Source organism: Aedes aegypti, chromosome 1, assembly GCF_002204515.2.
Source record: "Aedes aegypti strain LVP_AGWG chromosome 1, AaegL5.0 Primary Assembly, whole genome shotgun sequence".
NCBI classification, from domain to species: Eukaryota; Metazoa; Arthropoda; class Insecta; order Diptera; family Culicidae; genus Aedes; species Aedes aegypti.
Window position 1 is genome coordinate 155,739,869 of NC_035107.1, and position 17,444 is coordinate 155,757,312.

A 17,444-nucleotide genomic window follows, 5' to 3' on the forward strand; every position below is an offset into this window, starting at 1 on the left:
AGTGCTCGTTGCCATAGATGAGCAAGGAACAATTTTGTTCGTCAGTGATGCATATGGAGGATCTGTATCTGACAACAAAATCGTTGAACTATCTGGAATCATCGACAAGCTGCATGAAGGCGATCACATTTTAGCAGATAGAGGTTTCGAGCAAACTGACATTTTGTCAGCGAAAGGAATTATATTCAATCGGCCACCAAACAAAAAGGGCGAGCAATTGAGTGAAGAAGATGTTTTCAGAACTCGTGCGATAGCCTCACGGCGCATCGACGTTGAGCGTATGATAGGGTACGCAAAAACATATAAAATTTTATCACATAAAGTGACGCACGCTATGTTCCCATTCATGGATAAAATCATAAAGGTGTTGTTCAAACTGACCAACTTCAGACCACCAATTTGCAAGATTGCAAAAGACCGAGTTAAAGAGGATCTTGAACTTTGACACAGATCTCATAGCAAGATTAATATGACTACAATGTTGTTTCAGATTCACATACCGAAAAACCGTTATGAAATTCAAGTGAATTTTCTAATTTCAATTCCGAAAACAATAAATGTTCATGCATCACCAAGGAATAATTTGTTAATGTCTCAGTACAAATAAATAACAAAAAGTTTGCAGTATATAATTTCTTTTATTTAAAATCAGTTTCAATTTTTATAACAATACCACAGACAAACAGATATTGACAATTGATTTTATATGTTGAAAAAAAGTGTCAATAGAAGGGGTTTCATAAGACAGCTGACAATAATTATATTTTTGATCGATCATAAACCACGTACACTTTTGGGGGAATGCGGAGTTGAAGAGTCAGATAAAGATTCACTGGATATAAAACTGTAACTTAATAGATGATAGTAGTCTACAATTCTAAAAAATGGTCTACGTGGTTTATGAACAGAGCTTAACAGACTTAAGTTTACTTACTATGAAATACATGTACGTCTATGTATCGTTTTTCCAACCAGAATCATTGTCACTGTTTCCGGGCGCGCAAGGATCGGTAGCGTCACTTATCGTGTTCTTTGCATAGGAATGTTCAGCAAAGTAGTTGCGCATGTCCATTACATAACGACTTCTATGTATCGTCATATGCATTCCACGGTTCAGAGAATTATTCATCATTTGTTTATGTAAATCATTTAACGGTAAATCGATTATTTGGGGGAGTCGATCTGAATGATTATCTTTGAAAATGTCTTTGAGCGGCCTGTACATCATGGAGCGATCAGTATGTTTCGGTGGTCTATGCCACGTTTGCAGCACATCTGTGCATGTTTGGTTTTGTTGTAAATGACCTGCAAGTATGGAATGTTAATAATTAGTTAGTTCTTCGAATTTGAATTTTTGCTCACCTGTCCTTGCAAATTCCTCCAATGCCATCAGAAGTGCTGCTATATGCTTGCAGGCTGCTGAATTGCCCTGACCAGCGGGGCATGTACATGATGTTTTGGTGATAGCTTCGGTGTTATGTTCCAGTCGTAACAGGTACATTGTACTTTTACGCATTGTTGCACCGCAGTAGCCACGAACTTGAAACGTTTCATTGTTAATCTGTAAAATTGAATTTTATTCATAAATTCGTTTCCAATCAAAGTTTTGTCTATTACCTGTGCATAACAAATATTTCGAAGAAATGCTGCTTGTTTCAATTGTTTGCCCTTACCATATCCATGGCGGGCTGACCTTGAAACAAAGTAAGACCAGATTTGCACTGTAGAGAGCCACCTAAGAGATTGCTGTAATTTTTTATCACACTGCTTGTACTCTTCTGCCTCTGTAAACTCTGTGGCATCAAGTGGAAGAACTGGACGCAGGGGTTGAACTTTCGTGGAATTCAAATTGAACTTGCGATGCCAATGAATCCTGTTGAGGAATCAAATAATATACAAAACTAAAAAATATATATATCAATGGTATTTTTTCTTACCGTTCCTCCAGTTGTGCCTTCTGACCTCCAGTTGAAATTCCTTCTTTTGCTGCTATTGCGCGCAGATTTTGCAACGTTCTCATCGAGGCACAGACGGGTTCATTTTCTGTCAGTATATGCAAATTTAGAATGTGTAACTAGAAGTGTAGAATTATGCTGTGTTGAATTGATTTCTTCACCACAATATGCATGAATTAGGGCGAATGGCCCCTTTAATTGAGGTTGCTCCAATAGTAAAAGGTGTGTTTTGATATGTTTCAAACTTTGACCAGATGATATTTTTCTATAATGCACGATGTAAAAATGATACAATCAATCCAATAATATCCGTTAAATTTAATCGGATAGCTATTTAAATAATTTTTTTATTATCAATGGATTGCGCTATTAAATGAACCATGCTCAAAACAAGGAACAGTGGAATATTGATGCGAGAATTTTTTTCAGGAAAATTTCAATGGAACCGTAACTTTCATACATTTGAAAGATAAAGAGTTAAAAATCTATCGACTGATACGATAAAAACACATATTTCGTGATTTTATCTGCATGTTTCCCTTGGGTGCATCACTAATAGTACATTTGCCCTATAAGTGTGGTAAAGACACCAAGTCCAACCAGCGTAAGTCCGCACTTATATTTGTAAAACAACATTTATTAAGGGGAGGGGTGCATTTCTTGCTTATTTAATAATCTCGCTCTATAAGCCATTGGTAACTAAGTGTGTAGTTTGTTGTTACTGAGCAAACGAATGGATTTATACGTATTTTTAAAAAGGCTACGATGGAGCAAAGATCTTCTTCTATCTCACAGTGGTGATCGTTTTTATATTTGTCCATTCATTCGCTTAAAAACATCGAGCTACACACTCGGAAACTAATGGCTTTTAGGGCGAGATCATAAGTTATGCGAGAATCAAGCAAAATACAGTAGATATTGTAAGTTCGGTCAATCGTTAGAAAATGCAGTGTGCCGAAAATGGATTTTTCTCGGTATCCATGCAAGACACTCTACTTCGAAAGTAGGGCGCATGAGAGCGCATCCGGAGGCGAATGGAACGCACCACTTCCGAAGTTGAGATACCTAGCATAGGTTCTGAGAAAAATTCAAGTTCGGCGAGAAACCGATTCTAACGTTTTACCGCTCCGACAATATAACAATCACTTACCTTTATCTTTGCCTTCAAATGGGCATTTGCGGCCAACTTTTTTAGTGCGTATTGATTTCGTATGGGCTGTTCGGGTTTTGCATCTAATATCAGCATTGCCTCTAGTCAATCCAGTAGATAAATTCACTCGATTCGCCGAAGGTTTTTGGCAATTTGGCTGGGACTTTAACGTAGACTTTGTTGTTGAATTTATGGTGGCAGGCACTCGGTTAACTGAAGCTTTCCTGAAAGTCCTGTTGCTGATTCTTTCCGGATATGAACAGCATTTTTGTGTGTCGCGATCATTGCAGGAATATTTGTTTCCTTGTTTGGCGCACGATTCAGAGTATTTTATTCCACAAATGTTATTTTTTTCGTTTCTGTTTCTTGATCTGGTCTTCATTTTTCCATGGTATGTAAACACTAACAAATGACCGCACAGTTTTTATCGCTCGACTCTCGGATCATACATGAAGAATGTCAAAATCCTGCATCCAAGCTCACGGAAGAATGGTAGTTAAATGTAATGGAGAAGCATAGCAATTTGGCAAATTTTCATAGAAATCGGACAAAATAAGTAAATTCAAATAATAGGAAGCAACAACAAATTAATTTCATGTGATTTACGTTCATCATTTCATGCGAATAAGAAGGATTGTTGCTAAATTTTGCATTTTACTACCATTTGATCAGCGCCATCTATTGAGAAAAAAGTTTTGAATATTACCCTATTGTGTCGGTGAAGGATTATTCGTCTTTAATATTTGTTCTATCGTATACGTAGGGATGATTCAAATAGTAAGTATTGCAAATTTTGACAATTTTAGACCCCCTCCCTCCCCCACGTAACAGCTTTTGTATGGAATATATAAAATTTTTGTATGGACCGTAACACCACGGAAGACCCCCTCCCTCCCCCTGTTGCGTTACGTAATAATTGAACCGTCCCTAACAGTACTCTATCTATTACTCAATGTTGGAATCTGTTGAATATGTTATTCTTTCAAAATATCATCATTCTTTGAAAAATGCCTCCTGAATATTGTCGTTGCTCTGGAATTGAAACGTTACGCATTGTTGAATTTATTATTCTTTCAAAATTTCATCACGCTACATTACTGCTGATCTTTATTTGATGACAACCTTCAGATTGAATGCGCGGAACCTTTATTTAGAGTTAATTTTTGAAGCATTCGACCTTAGGGGTCAAATTTGAGATGCGGAGACCAGATTTTATACGGTTGGTCATAGAACAACTTTGTCAGCTCGAAGTGTCTGCATATTATGCCCATTATATGCAGAATATAGGGGCCAGTTTTGATGGCCGTGCCATTAAGGGAACGCTTCGACGAAGTTCATCAAAAGGATCAAAAAGAGCCTAAAGGATACATTTTCTTACTCAGAGTGAATCAGTTTATTGTGACTTCCAGCTGAATTACATTCCTAGGGCAAAAATGTGGCTCTGATGACGGTGTCAATGACATCGATTGATAATAGGTTAAAAAATAATCAATCAGTGGAGGTGTGTTTATCCTTTGTATTGCGTCTTGACTTACTTCCATTTATAATCGGCTCGTCGCGATTCATCCGATTAACAGAAGAAGCCTGAATGGGAAAAATTACATTACGTAAATTGTTTTTCAAAATATCACTCGTCACATATTGAAGGCTTGAAGTTTGTTCAAGAAACTTCACCAAAGCCGATTTATTGCACTCTATCATGTTGATCTATCATATGCAACCCCCAGTAATAATAGCGTGTACCACATATACACTCCCCTTTTGTGTATTAACATCAAATTGTCACTTTGATAATGACAATAATCGGAAAACCCTCCATTCGACCAAATGTCCATTCGACCAAATGTCCATTCGACCAAATGTACTTTAGACCAAATGTCATTCGACCAAACGTCATTCGACCAAATGTCTTTCGACCAAATGTCATAGATTCGCATAAATGAATGTTGTGGATTATACTATTTGAGCGTACATTTTTTTTAAAACTATTTCATAGTTTTTAATGTCAAACAAAGAATAAAAATGCTTTGAACAATCAGTATTCCGAGTAAACTACACCTAACAGTGGAGAAAAAATAGAAACTGCACAATGAAATTTTACAATATAAATTGGAATACGTTCTGAAACAGTTTTGTAGTTATACTTGTCAAGGCATAAGCTTCCAATTAAAATGTCTGTTTTTTAATGATTTGTTAAACCTTTCCGTATCATATTTCATATGAATTTTTTCACTCAATTAAAATTGTCATATCTATTGGCTGAACTCAAATATATACCGAAGAATCATTCTGATACATATGCATTGTAAAAAAAAATCAAAAGAACAAAGAGAGTATGCTTTACGTTAGCCTTACAATTCAACAAACCAAAAGGCGAAAAACTCATTCTACTGCTTAAAATCAAGATGGCGTCAAAATTTGAGGCATCCCGGGACCCGAAAATGGTCTCAAAAGGTTCATTTCTTCTTCTTCTTCTTATTCTTCTTCTTCTTCTTCTTCTTCTTCTTGGCATCAACGTACTCACTGGGACAGAGCCTGCTTCTCAGCTTAGTGTTCTTATGAGCACTTCCACAGTTATTAACTGAGAGCTTTCTTTGCCAAAGTTGCTATTTTCGCATTCGTATATCGTGTGACAGGTACGATTATACTCTATGCTCAGGGAAATCAAGGAAATTTCCATTACGAAAAGATCCTGGACCGACCGGGAATCGAACCCAGACACCTTTAGCATGGCTTTGCTTTGTAGCCGCGGACTCTAACCACTCGGTTAAGGAAGGCCCCTTTAAACATACTTTTACCAATATATGAACTGGCCAATTAAATGAAGACTTAAAGAAAATTCTCATCTCGAGAAATATGAAATCCAATGGTTGCATGAAAGTATCGGTAGCTAAATTTGAGTATTTTGGATTTTTTCGATCATTTTGCTGAAACTCAGGTTTAATGCTTTGCTATGATTTAATTTCGAAATTTTAATTCTATTGAGAATTTCTCTTCTTGAGAGATTTCTCAGAATTCTCATCAGTATTGTCAGAATTCTCATTGGATTCCTCGTAGGATTCACATAAGATTCTTCGTCAGAATCTGTTCATGGTTCTAATCAGAATTCATCAAAATCGTCGTAGGATTCATATCCGATTCCTCGCAGGATTGTCATCATAAATATCTCAGGATTCTGTTCAGAATTCTCTCAGGATGCTCATCACAATTTTCTCAGAATACAGTTAGAATGTTCATCAGAATCCTCTCAGGATTCTCATTAGAGATCCGAGATGCTTGTCAGAATACTCCTAGAAATCAGAAATCATCTCAAAATTTTCATCAGAATCCTTCAAATATCTCAACACAATCCTGTAACGGTTCTCGTCAGAATCCTTTCAGGATTTCAGCAGCTTTGATGCCAAATTCTAATCGGAATCGTTCCTGGAATCTTATCAGAATTGTTCCAGAACTCTCATTCAGAATTCTTCTTGAATTCTTTCACGATTCTTATCGAATCCTTTCCGATTTTTTTTTCTGGACCCTTCCAGGATAAATATTCGCCACAGGCTTTGCATTCAAATCGCTTCAGTATTCTGATAAGAATCCTTTCTTGATTCTTATCACATATCTTTTTTTTTTATTCTTATCAAAATTCTTCCTGAATTTTCATCAAAATTCTTCCAGTATTCATATAAAATTTTGTCCACGATCTTCCAGACCTTCTAGGATTAACATGCAGAGATGCTGCTACTAGGATTTTAATTTTCAGTATTGCGCAGTTCCCACCTCACTGGACCCCGCACTTCATAAGTGCGAGCGGGTTCGTAAGTGCTGAAACATCAAACGTATTATTTTCGCCGTTGGCGAGCAAAAAAGTCAGTGAATCGGTCTCACGCCATTGAAAATTGTTTACGTTTTAAAAAACCATGTACTTTCAGCAGGTTGCTAGTTTGTTTGTTTCACTTGTTTTACAAATGTTGATGTTTGTAAATTATTTATGAAAGTATTTCTGCCACTTATAATAAGCTTGTTCGACTATAATCAATTGTTGCAATTATGCAGTCAACTAATAATCTGCATTTGGATAGAAAAGCTCCGTAATTTGTCGTGTAAATGTACACGTGAAGGACTTTGGATATGGATCCATTTGCATGGAAAAATATTTGGAGCGACTGTTTGATGGCCTTCGAAGTGTGATACACAACTTTCTCAATAATCCATCTATCAAAGCAAATCACAATATTGTTACCAGAAGCTGTCCAGGATTTTTATCAGAAACCTTCTAGGGCTCTTATCAGAAACCTTCCAGGGATTTCATTAAAAGCCTCCTATGATTCTTATCAGAATCCATTCAGGATTCTCTTCAGTTTGCATCAAGATGCTCATTCGACTTCTTTCAGGATTCGTATTGAAATCGAGGCATTTCAAAAATAGAGCTATGATCTTTCGAAATCAAACATTGGAACTTTGTTACTATATACTAATATATACTATGTTCGATCGTATCCTAAATACTCTTATTTAGCTTCCACGAAATAGTTGTATTTTAATTTTTTCGTGATAAGATGATGATATGATATCCTTCATGTTTGCGTTTATGTGCAACAAACTAATTCTTTCATAAAAATATTGGTATTCCAGAACTAAATACCGGAGTTACTTAATAAATCTCAAAATAGCCCCTATACGTTAAGAATGTTCCAACTTTATAAGTTCCAATTTGCTGAAACAGTGTTATTTGATGTTTCACATAATGAATGTATTTTAATAATTAAAATCGGTCTTTTGGCGCCAAAAAAGGAATTCTAAAACCGGACTTAAATTGGTCAACTGCGTTTAAAATGACCGAAAATGCTTCCAATTGCCATATTTTTTCCTAATAAATATGATTTGTTTGACACAGCATGGAAAGCAACATTTGATTTAGATTGGTTCTCAGAGATCGCATACTAAGACTTCCGGTCTCCTGTATATAAACACATCCAGTGGCCAAATGATTATTGCTGTTCAAAAATGTTCTACATGAGCTTGCAAGACTAGATACAAACTATATTCACATACTTTTACAATCTGCCTGGCACGAGCCTCAATGATTCTCTTGCGTGAAGGGCAATTCCAAAAATTGGACTTATGATTAGCCCCGCAATTAGAGCATACAAACTTGGTGGTATCTTCTTTCACTGGACAGACGTCCTTGGCGTGAGAAGAACCTCCGCAAATCATGCATTTAGCATCCATGCGACAATTTTTTGTACCATGACCCCACGTTTGGCACCGACGGCACTGAGTGGGGTACTGGTAATTTCCTCCAGGTTTCTGGAAATGTTCCCATGTCACACGGACATCGAACATAAGTCTTGCTTTTTCTAAAGCTTTAATATTATTTAGTTCTTTTATGTTAAAGTGAACTAAATAATATTCTTGAGAAAGCCCTTTCCGAACAATGCCAGATCGGGTTCTCTTTTTCATAATGATTACTTGGACTGGGGAAAATCCAAGTAAATAATTTATTCCATTTTTGATCTCTTCAGGTGACTTATAGTCACTTGAGAGACCTTTCAAGACAACTTTGAACAAACGTTCAGTTTTGTCGTCATAAGTAAACAAATTGTGCTTCTTCTCTTCAAGATGTTTGAGAAGAAGTTCGCGAACTTTAAGAGTTTCCGGCAAAACGCGACAGTCTCCTTTCTTTGCGATTTGGAAGGAAACCTTGATTCCCCTGATGGAGTTCAAGATCTCCTGCCTAAATCCCCCAAATTCGGAACAACTGACCACGATAGGCGGTACTCTTTGCTTCTTCACTTGAATCAAAGAGCCTGGGCTAGAGGCTGCTTCGATTTGGTGTTCGGAAAATTTGAAAAAAAAAAATTTGTTTGCTCATTTCGATACAATTATTCATTTCACCCTTGGAAGAAAGTTCGCATTCCGGGGAAGCGTCCTTTCTTCCATTCTTGCCACGTTTAGTGACAGTTTTAAATCCCACTTTTTTGGAAGGAAGTTGTGAATTCAGAGATTCACCCTTCCTTTTGTTAGTTGTTGATACCATGTTTATTTAATAAACGAAAGAAGACGTGACCTTCGAGAGGTTTTTTCCCAAGACGGTGTCCAAGAAGGATTACCACCGCTTGCTTTCGCCAACGGGTCCAACGAAAAATCGAAGGCACAGGTTGTTTAAAGTAGGCCTGTTGTAGTGGCGAAACACACATCTCTCACGTCGAGGAATTGAATACTATCTGCCAAATTGCCACTTATAAAAAGGCTATATTGAGGGGCCTTCCTTAGCCGAGTGGTTAGAGTCCGCGGCTACAAAGCAAAGCCATGCTGAAAGTGTCTGGGTTCGATTCCCGGTCGGTCCAGGATCTTTTCGAAATGGAAATTTTCTTGGCTTCCCTGGGCATAGAGTATCATCGTACCTGCCACAAGATATACGGATGCGAAAATGACATATTTGACAAAAAAAGCTCTCAGTTAATAACTGTGGAAGTGCTCATAAGAGCTCTACGCTGAGAAGCAGGCAATGTCTCAGTGAGGACGTAATGCCTAGAAGAAGAAAAAGAAGAAAAAGAAAAAGGATATAGTGACGGTTTCCTACGGAAGGGAACTATAACCGTTGGTCCCGAGATGATTTAGACTAGGGTTAAAAATATAGTTAATTAAGATAGAATCTGGGGGGCCCAGATAGCCGTAGCGGTAAACGCGCAGCTATTCAGCATGACCATGCTGAGGGTCGTGGGTTCGAATCCCGCTGGTCGAGGATCTTTTCGTAAAGGAAATTTTCTCAATTCCCAGGGCATAGAGTATTTTCGTACCTGCCACACGATATACACATGCAAAAATGGTCAATTGGCAATGAAACCTCTCAATAAATAACTGTGCAGGCTTTGTCCCAGTTGGGACGTAACGCCAGAAAGAAGAAGAAGAAAGATAGAAAAAGGACAAGTGCTACGATTACCCCGACAGCACTCGCTTCAATGTTCAATCTTCTTACATTGGATGTCTAGTATTTGTGGGCTTCGTAGCCGTGCGGTTAGTGTCACCAGGCATTTAGCCGCATCGTGCTAGGGAGTGTGGGTTCGATTCCCGCCTCAGGCCGGGTAAACTTTTCGTGAGGACTGTTTACCGACTGTGCCACTGGGCGTTGCATGCTAGTCCGTTGTCTAGTGTGGTGCTTCCTTCAAAGGGCATAAATGCCCACTGGAAGCATTTACGTGTCAGTGTCTTTTTTTTTTTTTAGTATTTATTCATATATGGCCCAACTCAGTGAAAAATGTATACTTCAACTTTTCATCGTTGACTTTATAGTGATATCATTTAAAAAATGTTCGGGTTAATGTTATGTTATGGGTTAATTTTGCCTATATGCATATATGGCTGAGAGCAGTACAAGCAGCAAACAAAAGACACTGTTTCTATGATTAATGTGAGTCTCTCAATTTTATTTGCACCTTAGGATAAAGTTCAGTGCATTATTCCTGTGTTGAATAAATTCGTTATTCATCCATCGCTTTTAAAAGCTAACACACATTTCCAATTATGTTTACCAAGCCCAGTCGATCGTTTGTTGTGCAACGTTCTGGTTCAGACTGAGAAGAGAGTGAAAAGTAGAGCGTAAATCTGTTCGGTCACAAATGTCTAAGACATTAACTACGTGCGCAACCAAATATTTTCTCTTCATATTCCGACACAGGAAGATAATGTTTAAATTAGTTATTAAACTGGTTTAGAAAAGAAATAAACGGTCTACATAAAGGCAACAAGAGTGCACTTTATAAACGTGTGTTTGAGGATGGGTTCCAGTATTGTAGTAAGGTTTATCGAAATAAAACTCATCCATTTTACACATTAGTTACGCAAAAGTGTTGTAGTATTATTCCTAACGATATTTTCAAAATAAACTCGCAGTTTAACAATATTTATTTCATATACTTTTGTTAGACAAATCTGAATCCTTTTTGTTGTGTTTTTAAATATATTTGTATCGTCTGTCTCGAGCAATTAACATGGTTAATGGGTTACATGCATGGCCTGATTCGCTACTCACCACATAGTGACGCACATAGTGTAAATGTACGCAAAATCACTAACAGGTAACGCGAAAAACATTTATATGGTTGAATGGATGATTTCTCAAAATTGCGAACTATTTTCGAAAAAATATTTAGTATCGCTTGTACGTAATGATGGTGGCTATCACGCCTACCAAATATTTTTTCGATTAATGATTTCATTTACGAGAAATTTGAAGTTAGATGCCTTTCCCCATACAAAATAAAACGAGTAAACTTCTGCTGATCAACTGTGGACAAGAACAAAGCAGGTAATCAATTGATGAGAATAATTGATGAATTTGTATAATTTGCTGCCTTTCAAAAGATTTCCACCAAGTTTTTTTTTTGATTTCCCCATATTCATTTTCTATTTCTACTGTTAGGTGTAGTAATAAAAAATATCTAGTAAATTCGTATAACTTCTTCTTCTTCTTGGAATTACGTCCTCACTGGGACAGAGCCTGCTTTTTAGCTTAGTGTTCAATGAGCACTTCAACAGTTATTAACTGAGAGCTTTCTTTCGCATTCGTCTATCGTGTGGCAGGTACGATGATACTTTATGCCCAGGGAAGTCAAGGAAATTTCCACTACCAAAAGATCCTGGACCGACCGGGAATCGTATAACCTGTTTGCTAATACCGTAAAACGGGGTAACTTTTATAATGCGGGTAATTTGATAGCGTGGGACCCGCAACATACAAAACGAAATATTTCTATTAATCAGTTAAGCGTATTGGTAAAGAGTATTGGCATGACACTTCATGCAAAGCTATTTCCGTTAGAAACGAGAACGTTTGAGGCTACACTCCCGTGCAAAGGTTTGGGTTCACCCCCCAAAACATACACAACTTTTTTTGTCCATATCTCTGTGATTACACGTCCAATTGAAACTCTCTATGGCGCATTCGAAAGGCAATGAGTTATTCTTGCTTTGTAGGTATTTCACCCAAAATATTTTTTTTGAATTTTGTATACTGAATTTTACCTAAAAGTTGTTACATTAAAAAAAAAAAACAATATGCTGATGCTAAGCCGACACGCAAGCTGTAAGCACAGACAAACAGACGTAACACTTGGAACAAATTTCTTTAAAATCCATCGCCCAGTTTACACCATCATCATCTGGTGAGCATGTTGCACGAAAAGGTGTTTCGTGCGACAAGACCGGCAGGTGATTGTAGTGTGAAACGTCAAACGCGAAGAAAAACTATGCGCGCGCCTCTGGTTGTGAGATTTGTAACATAGCGAATTTGAAATTATCGTTAAATGAGTGCTCGATGGAAATTTCATCAGTGTTACGTCTGTTTGTCTGTGCTGTAAGTATTTAAATTGTTGGTTAGCTGTTTACTTAGGTTCTGTCAGCTTCCCACTGACAAGATTTCCAACACTGAACAAACAATTGCACCAAAGAAGTGATAAATTCAATTGAATTCGTCTCAAAATACGGCTGATTCGGAGCAGCCGTTATGGCAAGAGATTCGTCTGCATTTCTGCAGATTGACATTAATTCAATATAACATATAAACTTCTTCTTCTTCTTCTTTATTTTGCATTACGTCCTCACTGGGACAAAGCCTGCTTCTCAGCTTAGTGTTCTTACTAGCACTTCCACAGTTATTAACTGAGAGCTTTCTTTGCCAAAGTTGCAATTTTCGCATTCGTATATCGTGTGGCAAGTACGATGATACTCTATGTCCCGAGAAGTCAAGGAAATTTCCATTACGAAAAGATCCTGGACCGACCGGGAATCCAACCTAGACACCTTCAGCATGGCTTTGCTTTGTAGCCGCGGGCTCTAACACTCGGCTAAGGAAGGACCCTAAAATATAAAATCTAACTCCCAAAATTAAAATATCGAAGATGTACCTGTACCAGCTACGCCACTGCAAGACATGATGGACTGCACGGCTATCAGAGCCTCATCGCAGGGCCATAATGAAAGCCACCATGTGCGCATGCCATACCTAGCCGCTCGGTTATTTACCCACTTTTGACATAAACTATTCTGTCAACATTATGTATTCATCGAGCAGCAAATGCACCAAAATGTTTCAAGTGACGACGATCTTGGTCTTTATGTGCGCAATATAATTGGCTGTGAGAAAATGGTCTTTTGTTCAAATACAACAACAAGCAGCACACGAAGAATGGTTCCAAGCTTTCAATCTGTTTGAAGATTTTATCAGGTACAATCATTTCAAATTATAGTTTAATTAAATGGACTTTATTGTACTTCAGCGATGATTAGACCGACGCCTTGTAAAAAGTAGACTAAGACTCGAATGTCTTCGGCTCCTATAAGGGCTACAAATATATGTTTTCCACATTTTATTTAATGATCACACTGATTTATGTATTCGTTAGAATCTCTTAAGAATCTCTTAAATTAATCGCAAACAAAATTCAACATTTGAGTATTTGCCTATCTTAAGGTGAAGATGAATCGAGTAGTGTTTGATCAATTGATAGCGTTGCTTGCTAAGCCCTCCGCCGTGTGTATTAGCGCACTATTTAGAATCGAGTTGCGACGCGGCGAAGTTGGTCAAAAATCAAACTTTGCACGTTGAATAACCCATTTTCAAACGCAAATCAGTATATTTATTGTAGACAAAAACACAATTTTTGAAAGATTATGCTGTTTATATTGAACATCAAACCAAGTTCAATCAAAAAATTAAAATCTTTTGTCATATGCTGAAGTAAAGAAATCCTCAGATAACAATTCTTCACCTAATGCTCTTGAAATTTTACCTGATGATGATAACATTAGAAGTGGATTCAAAGTTTATTCCACTAGAATTAATTTCAGAAGGATTTGTTCAACTGTTATTCAGCAAAATTGTTTGTTGGGGAATTATTTGATAGTTTTAATGATTTTGTTTATATACCTCCTAATAAAATGAGAATAACTTCCAATAAATCTGAAAACAATCAAAATAATATATCTGATGAACTTCAACCATCAACTTCTTTTGTCTCAAATTTTCCTCCCCTTAAGACATCTGTACCTCACAAAAAGATTTCTGGTTTTCAAGAATTGATCCTAATCACTCATGCAAAACTAATAATCATAAAGGAAACAATATTTATAATGAACAACATGACGAAAATTCAAATAATTCAATATTGATAATTTTAGAGGAACTTGTTATTGTTTTGGAACAATAATAAAATGATTTTATCATTTTTGGTCTCTATTTTGTATTCAACTTATTATTTGTTCCCCTCATTGCCTCATTATTCTCGTCCTAATGGCCTTAAACAATAACAATAATTTGAATATTTTACAATGGAACTTCCGCAATGTAATTCCCAAATTTAATAGGATGAAAGCATTGTTAACAAATTTTGATATTTTAGGAGATCCCCCAGTACCGGACAGCACCCAACACCGGACAAAGTAAAAAAATTGAGTGATCATGGTCCTATCAAGATGGTGTGTTAGAAGATAAGAAAGCTATTATAATGTTTACGTTGAAGCATGATCAAATATAATCATAATTAAAAGTATGAATGATTTGATAAAATGAACAATTCCAAAATTCCAAATTTAATGTACAGTTTATTTTCTTTCAAAATTATGATTTTTTCCGTTATGGATGTTTCAAAACTATTCGTTAATTATTTTGATCTTCCACAAGGATCTTGTCTAAGTCCTTTTTTGCGCAATTTATCCACAAGTGACATTGCTTCCATTATCCCTAGTGGCTGCTATTTACCTCAATTTGATGGTGATAATGTACTTTCTATTAGCGGCAAAAGCAAAGAGATTATTAGACATTTTATGCAATGTGCTTCAGACAATATTTATATTTGGGTGAGATATATTGTTTTTACAAGAAAACATTCTTCCACAAGTATAAATTTATATCTCCATGGTTTTGACATTGAAAAAGTTTATGTATATAAATATCTTGGCAGATGGCTTGATTCTAAATTTAATTGGAATACTCACATTACATATATTAAGAAAGTTTGTGCTAAAAATATAAATAAGCAAAATAAAATTTTGGCAAGTGTTTTGTCAAGGCCATAACAAAATTTGCTTTCAAGAATTGAATTCTAAATTTATGATGAATTGTTTTTCAGACAACCATCTAATCATGAACATTTTGTTATTATTTGAAATAACACCTATATGAGCAAAATATTGTAGTCCTTCAATCATTGGTTTTCAACAATATTGTTTCAATTTCTTTGAATATATTTTATGATTCTGATATCAATGTTCATACCTACCAAACATTCATTGACTTGTCTCTGTTTTATGAATTGAAACAAATTCCAAAAATTTAGCATTCATATTTTTCTATTTTTTTTTTTTATTTTAGCGGAAATTCTTTACAACTTTATAACACGGATGGTTCTATGATTCAAGATGTTGTTGGCTTTGGAGTATATAACTGATATAAGCAGAACTGATTGCTTTATTTTTCGCGTGCAACTTGATCAAAGATTGTACACCAAATTGTTATAATAGATGTTCTGTTATTTTGAGTTGTCATCATGCTTTGAATACAATTTATTTTAATTTTAAAACCCGTCATATAATTTTCATGACCAAAAATTGCTTTTGGATGTGAATTCTCAAGGATTCATCATAAAATTCGTATGAATCCCATCTCATTATAACATTTACGGTAACGATTGTAATATTTACGGTACAGATTCTTTAGCTAAATTTGGTGTTAATCGTGGAATAACCTACTATCGTAATATCTCAGCTTCTGAATATAATCCAAATATTATTGGAATTCTAGTGATAAGGGACGATGGTGTCATTCAGTTTGTCCCAAATTAAGTCACTTTCCATGGTTCAATAAAATGTTAGTTAGTAGGCCTTCCTTAGTCGAGTGATTGGAGTCCGCGGCTTCAAAGCAAAGCCATGATGGAGGTGTCTAGGTTCGAATCCTGTTCGGTCCAGGATCTTTTCGTAATGGAAATCCCCTTGACTTCCATGGGCATAGAGTATCATCGTACCTGCTGTAGTATAACTAGATAACTTATGGCAAATAGTATTGCCTTAAACAATAGTCCATTGTCAAACCAATAGTATTGTCCGATGCTATATAATTAATTATAGCAGTCAGGTTGCTCAGCACATGCTGACTTCCGTTCGGTCTCTTTCCTGACCGACCGTCGACCAGTGCAGACGCACAAGAAGAATCTCAAGAATATTAAATTAATCAATTAGTAATTATTAAAGTATAGTCTCGCGTGTGTTTTTATTACTTCCTCCCAACATTTCAAGTTGGCGACGAGGATAAAAAAGTGATTGGTTGCGCGTTGTGTGTAGGTAAGTAAAAAAAAATGGAAGTGAAGAACCGGTCGGTAACACGTGTTCGTGAACATAACCTCACATTCGATTAGTCGTCATGGCGAATGAGGCAGGTGAATCAAGTGGTGCAGTGAAATTCGAAGCTGGTGGCGTAGTTCCTGTTGTTCGTGCTGGCATGTTTGGCCAAATCGAGCAATATGTCGTGGGTGAAATTTTCGAGGAGTACATCAACCGGTTGGAGATGTTTTTCTTGGTGAACGACACGCAGGACAATCGAAAAGTCCCCGTGTTAGTCCCAGTCGCTGGTCCCAGTCTGTACACGATCGCAACCCGATTGTGTGCTCCGGAAGATCCTCGTACAAAGTCGTACGCCGATCTAGTCAAGCTCCTAAAGGAACACCTTGGCCCCACCACTAACGTCGTCGCAGAGCGGTACAAGTTTAGGAAGTGTGAGCAGCTTTCGTCCCAAAGCATCACCGATTTCATCATAAGCTTGAAAGCGACCGCGCAAACATGTAAGTTTGCTGCATTCCTGTCGGATGCACTGCGAGACCAGTTTGTCGCTGGTATTCGTGACCAGAGTCTCCGGAAAAAGTTACTTACTGAACCGGGCCTAACCTTCGACAAAGCATGTTCGCTAGCTCGAAGTTGGGAAGCGGCTCTGAGTCAAAACAAGGAGATGTCAACCCAATCGCCGCAGAAAATTGGAACGTTTCGGAAAGAAGTCCACCAGAAGCTAAAAGTCAAGCGAAGCAACCCAGGAAAGGAGGAGAGCAAAACAAGTCGTCCGTGTCAGCAACCATCGAAACCATGCTTTCGGTGCAATCGTCTCCATCATCCAAACACGTGCCCAGCGCGGAGCTGGACGTGCTATTCGTGTGGAAAGGAAGGTCACGTGTCAACATGCTGTCGATCGAAGAATAAGCAAACCAAGAAGCCTGGAGGAAGTAATCGAGTCGCTGAGATGTCCGAGGCCGTCGAGGTTCTACGCCTGAACATGCTCGGTGGTCCAGTGGAAGCAGCAGCGTCCA

The 17,444-nt window shown here is 37.2% G+C and overlaps 1 protein-coding gene across 1 annotated transcript; it reads right to left on the bottom strand.

The window, feature by feature from the left end:
• Nucleotides 1-633: 633 nt before the first annotated feature.
• Nucleotides 634-3,572, bottom strand: LOC5572147. The gene is made up of 5 exons (XM_001660174.2): nt 3,106-3,572; nt 1,938-2,043; nt 1,618-1,873; nt 1,363-1,561; nt 634-1,305 (listed from the first exon to the last, which is right to left on the bottom strand). Exons 1-5 carry the CDS (start codon nt 3,485-3,487, stop codon nt 953-955), a joined length of 1,296 nt encoding a protein of 431 aa, XP_001660224.2. The 5' UTR covers nt 3,488-3,572; the 3' UTR covers nt 634-952.
• Nucleotides 3,573-17,444: the final 13,872 nt, after the last annotated feature.

What these genes read in the sequence shown, in the direction of transcription:
- LOC5572147 (XM_001660174.2), bottom strand. Translation starts at nt 3,487, where the DNA reads ATGAAGACCAGATCAAGAAACAGAAACGAAAAAAATAACATTTGTGGA. An exon ending in GAAATATTTGTTATGCACAG is followed by an intron (nt 1,562 to 1,617) that starts GTAATAGACAAA and finishes TCAATTTTACAG; the next exon opens with ATTAACAATGAAACGTTTCA. An exon ending in GGAGGAATTTGCAAGGACAG is followed by an intron (nt 1,306 to 1,362) that starts GTGAGCAAAAAT and finishes CCATACTTGCAG; the next exon opens with GTCATTTACAACAAAACCAA.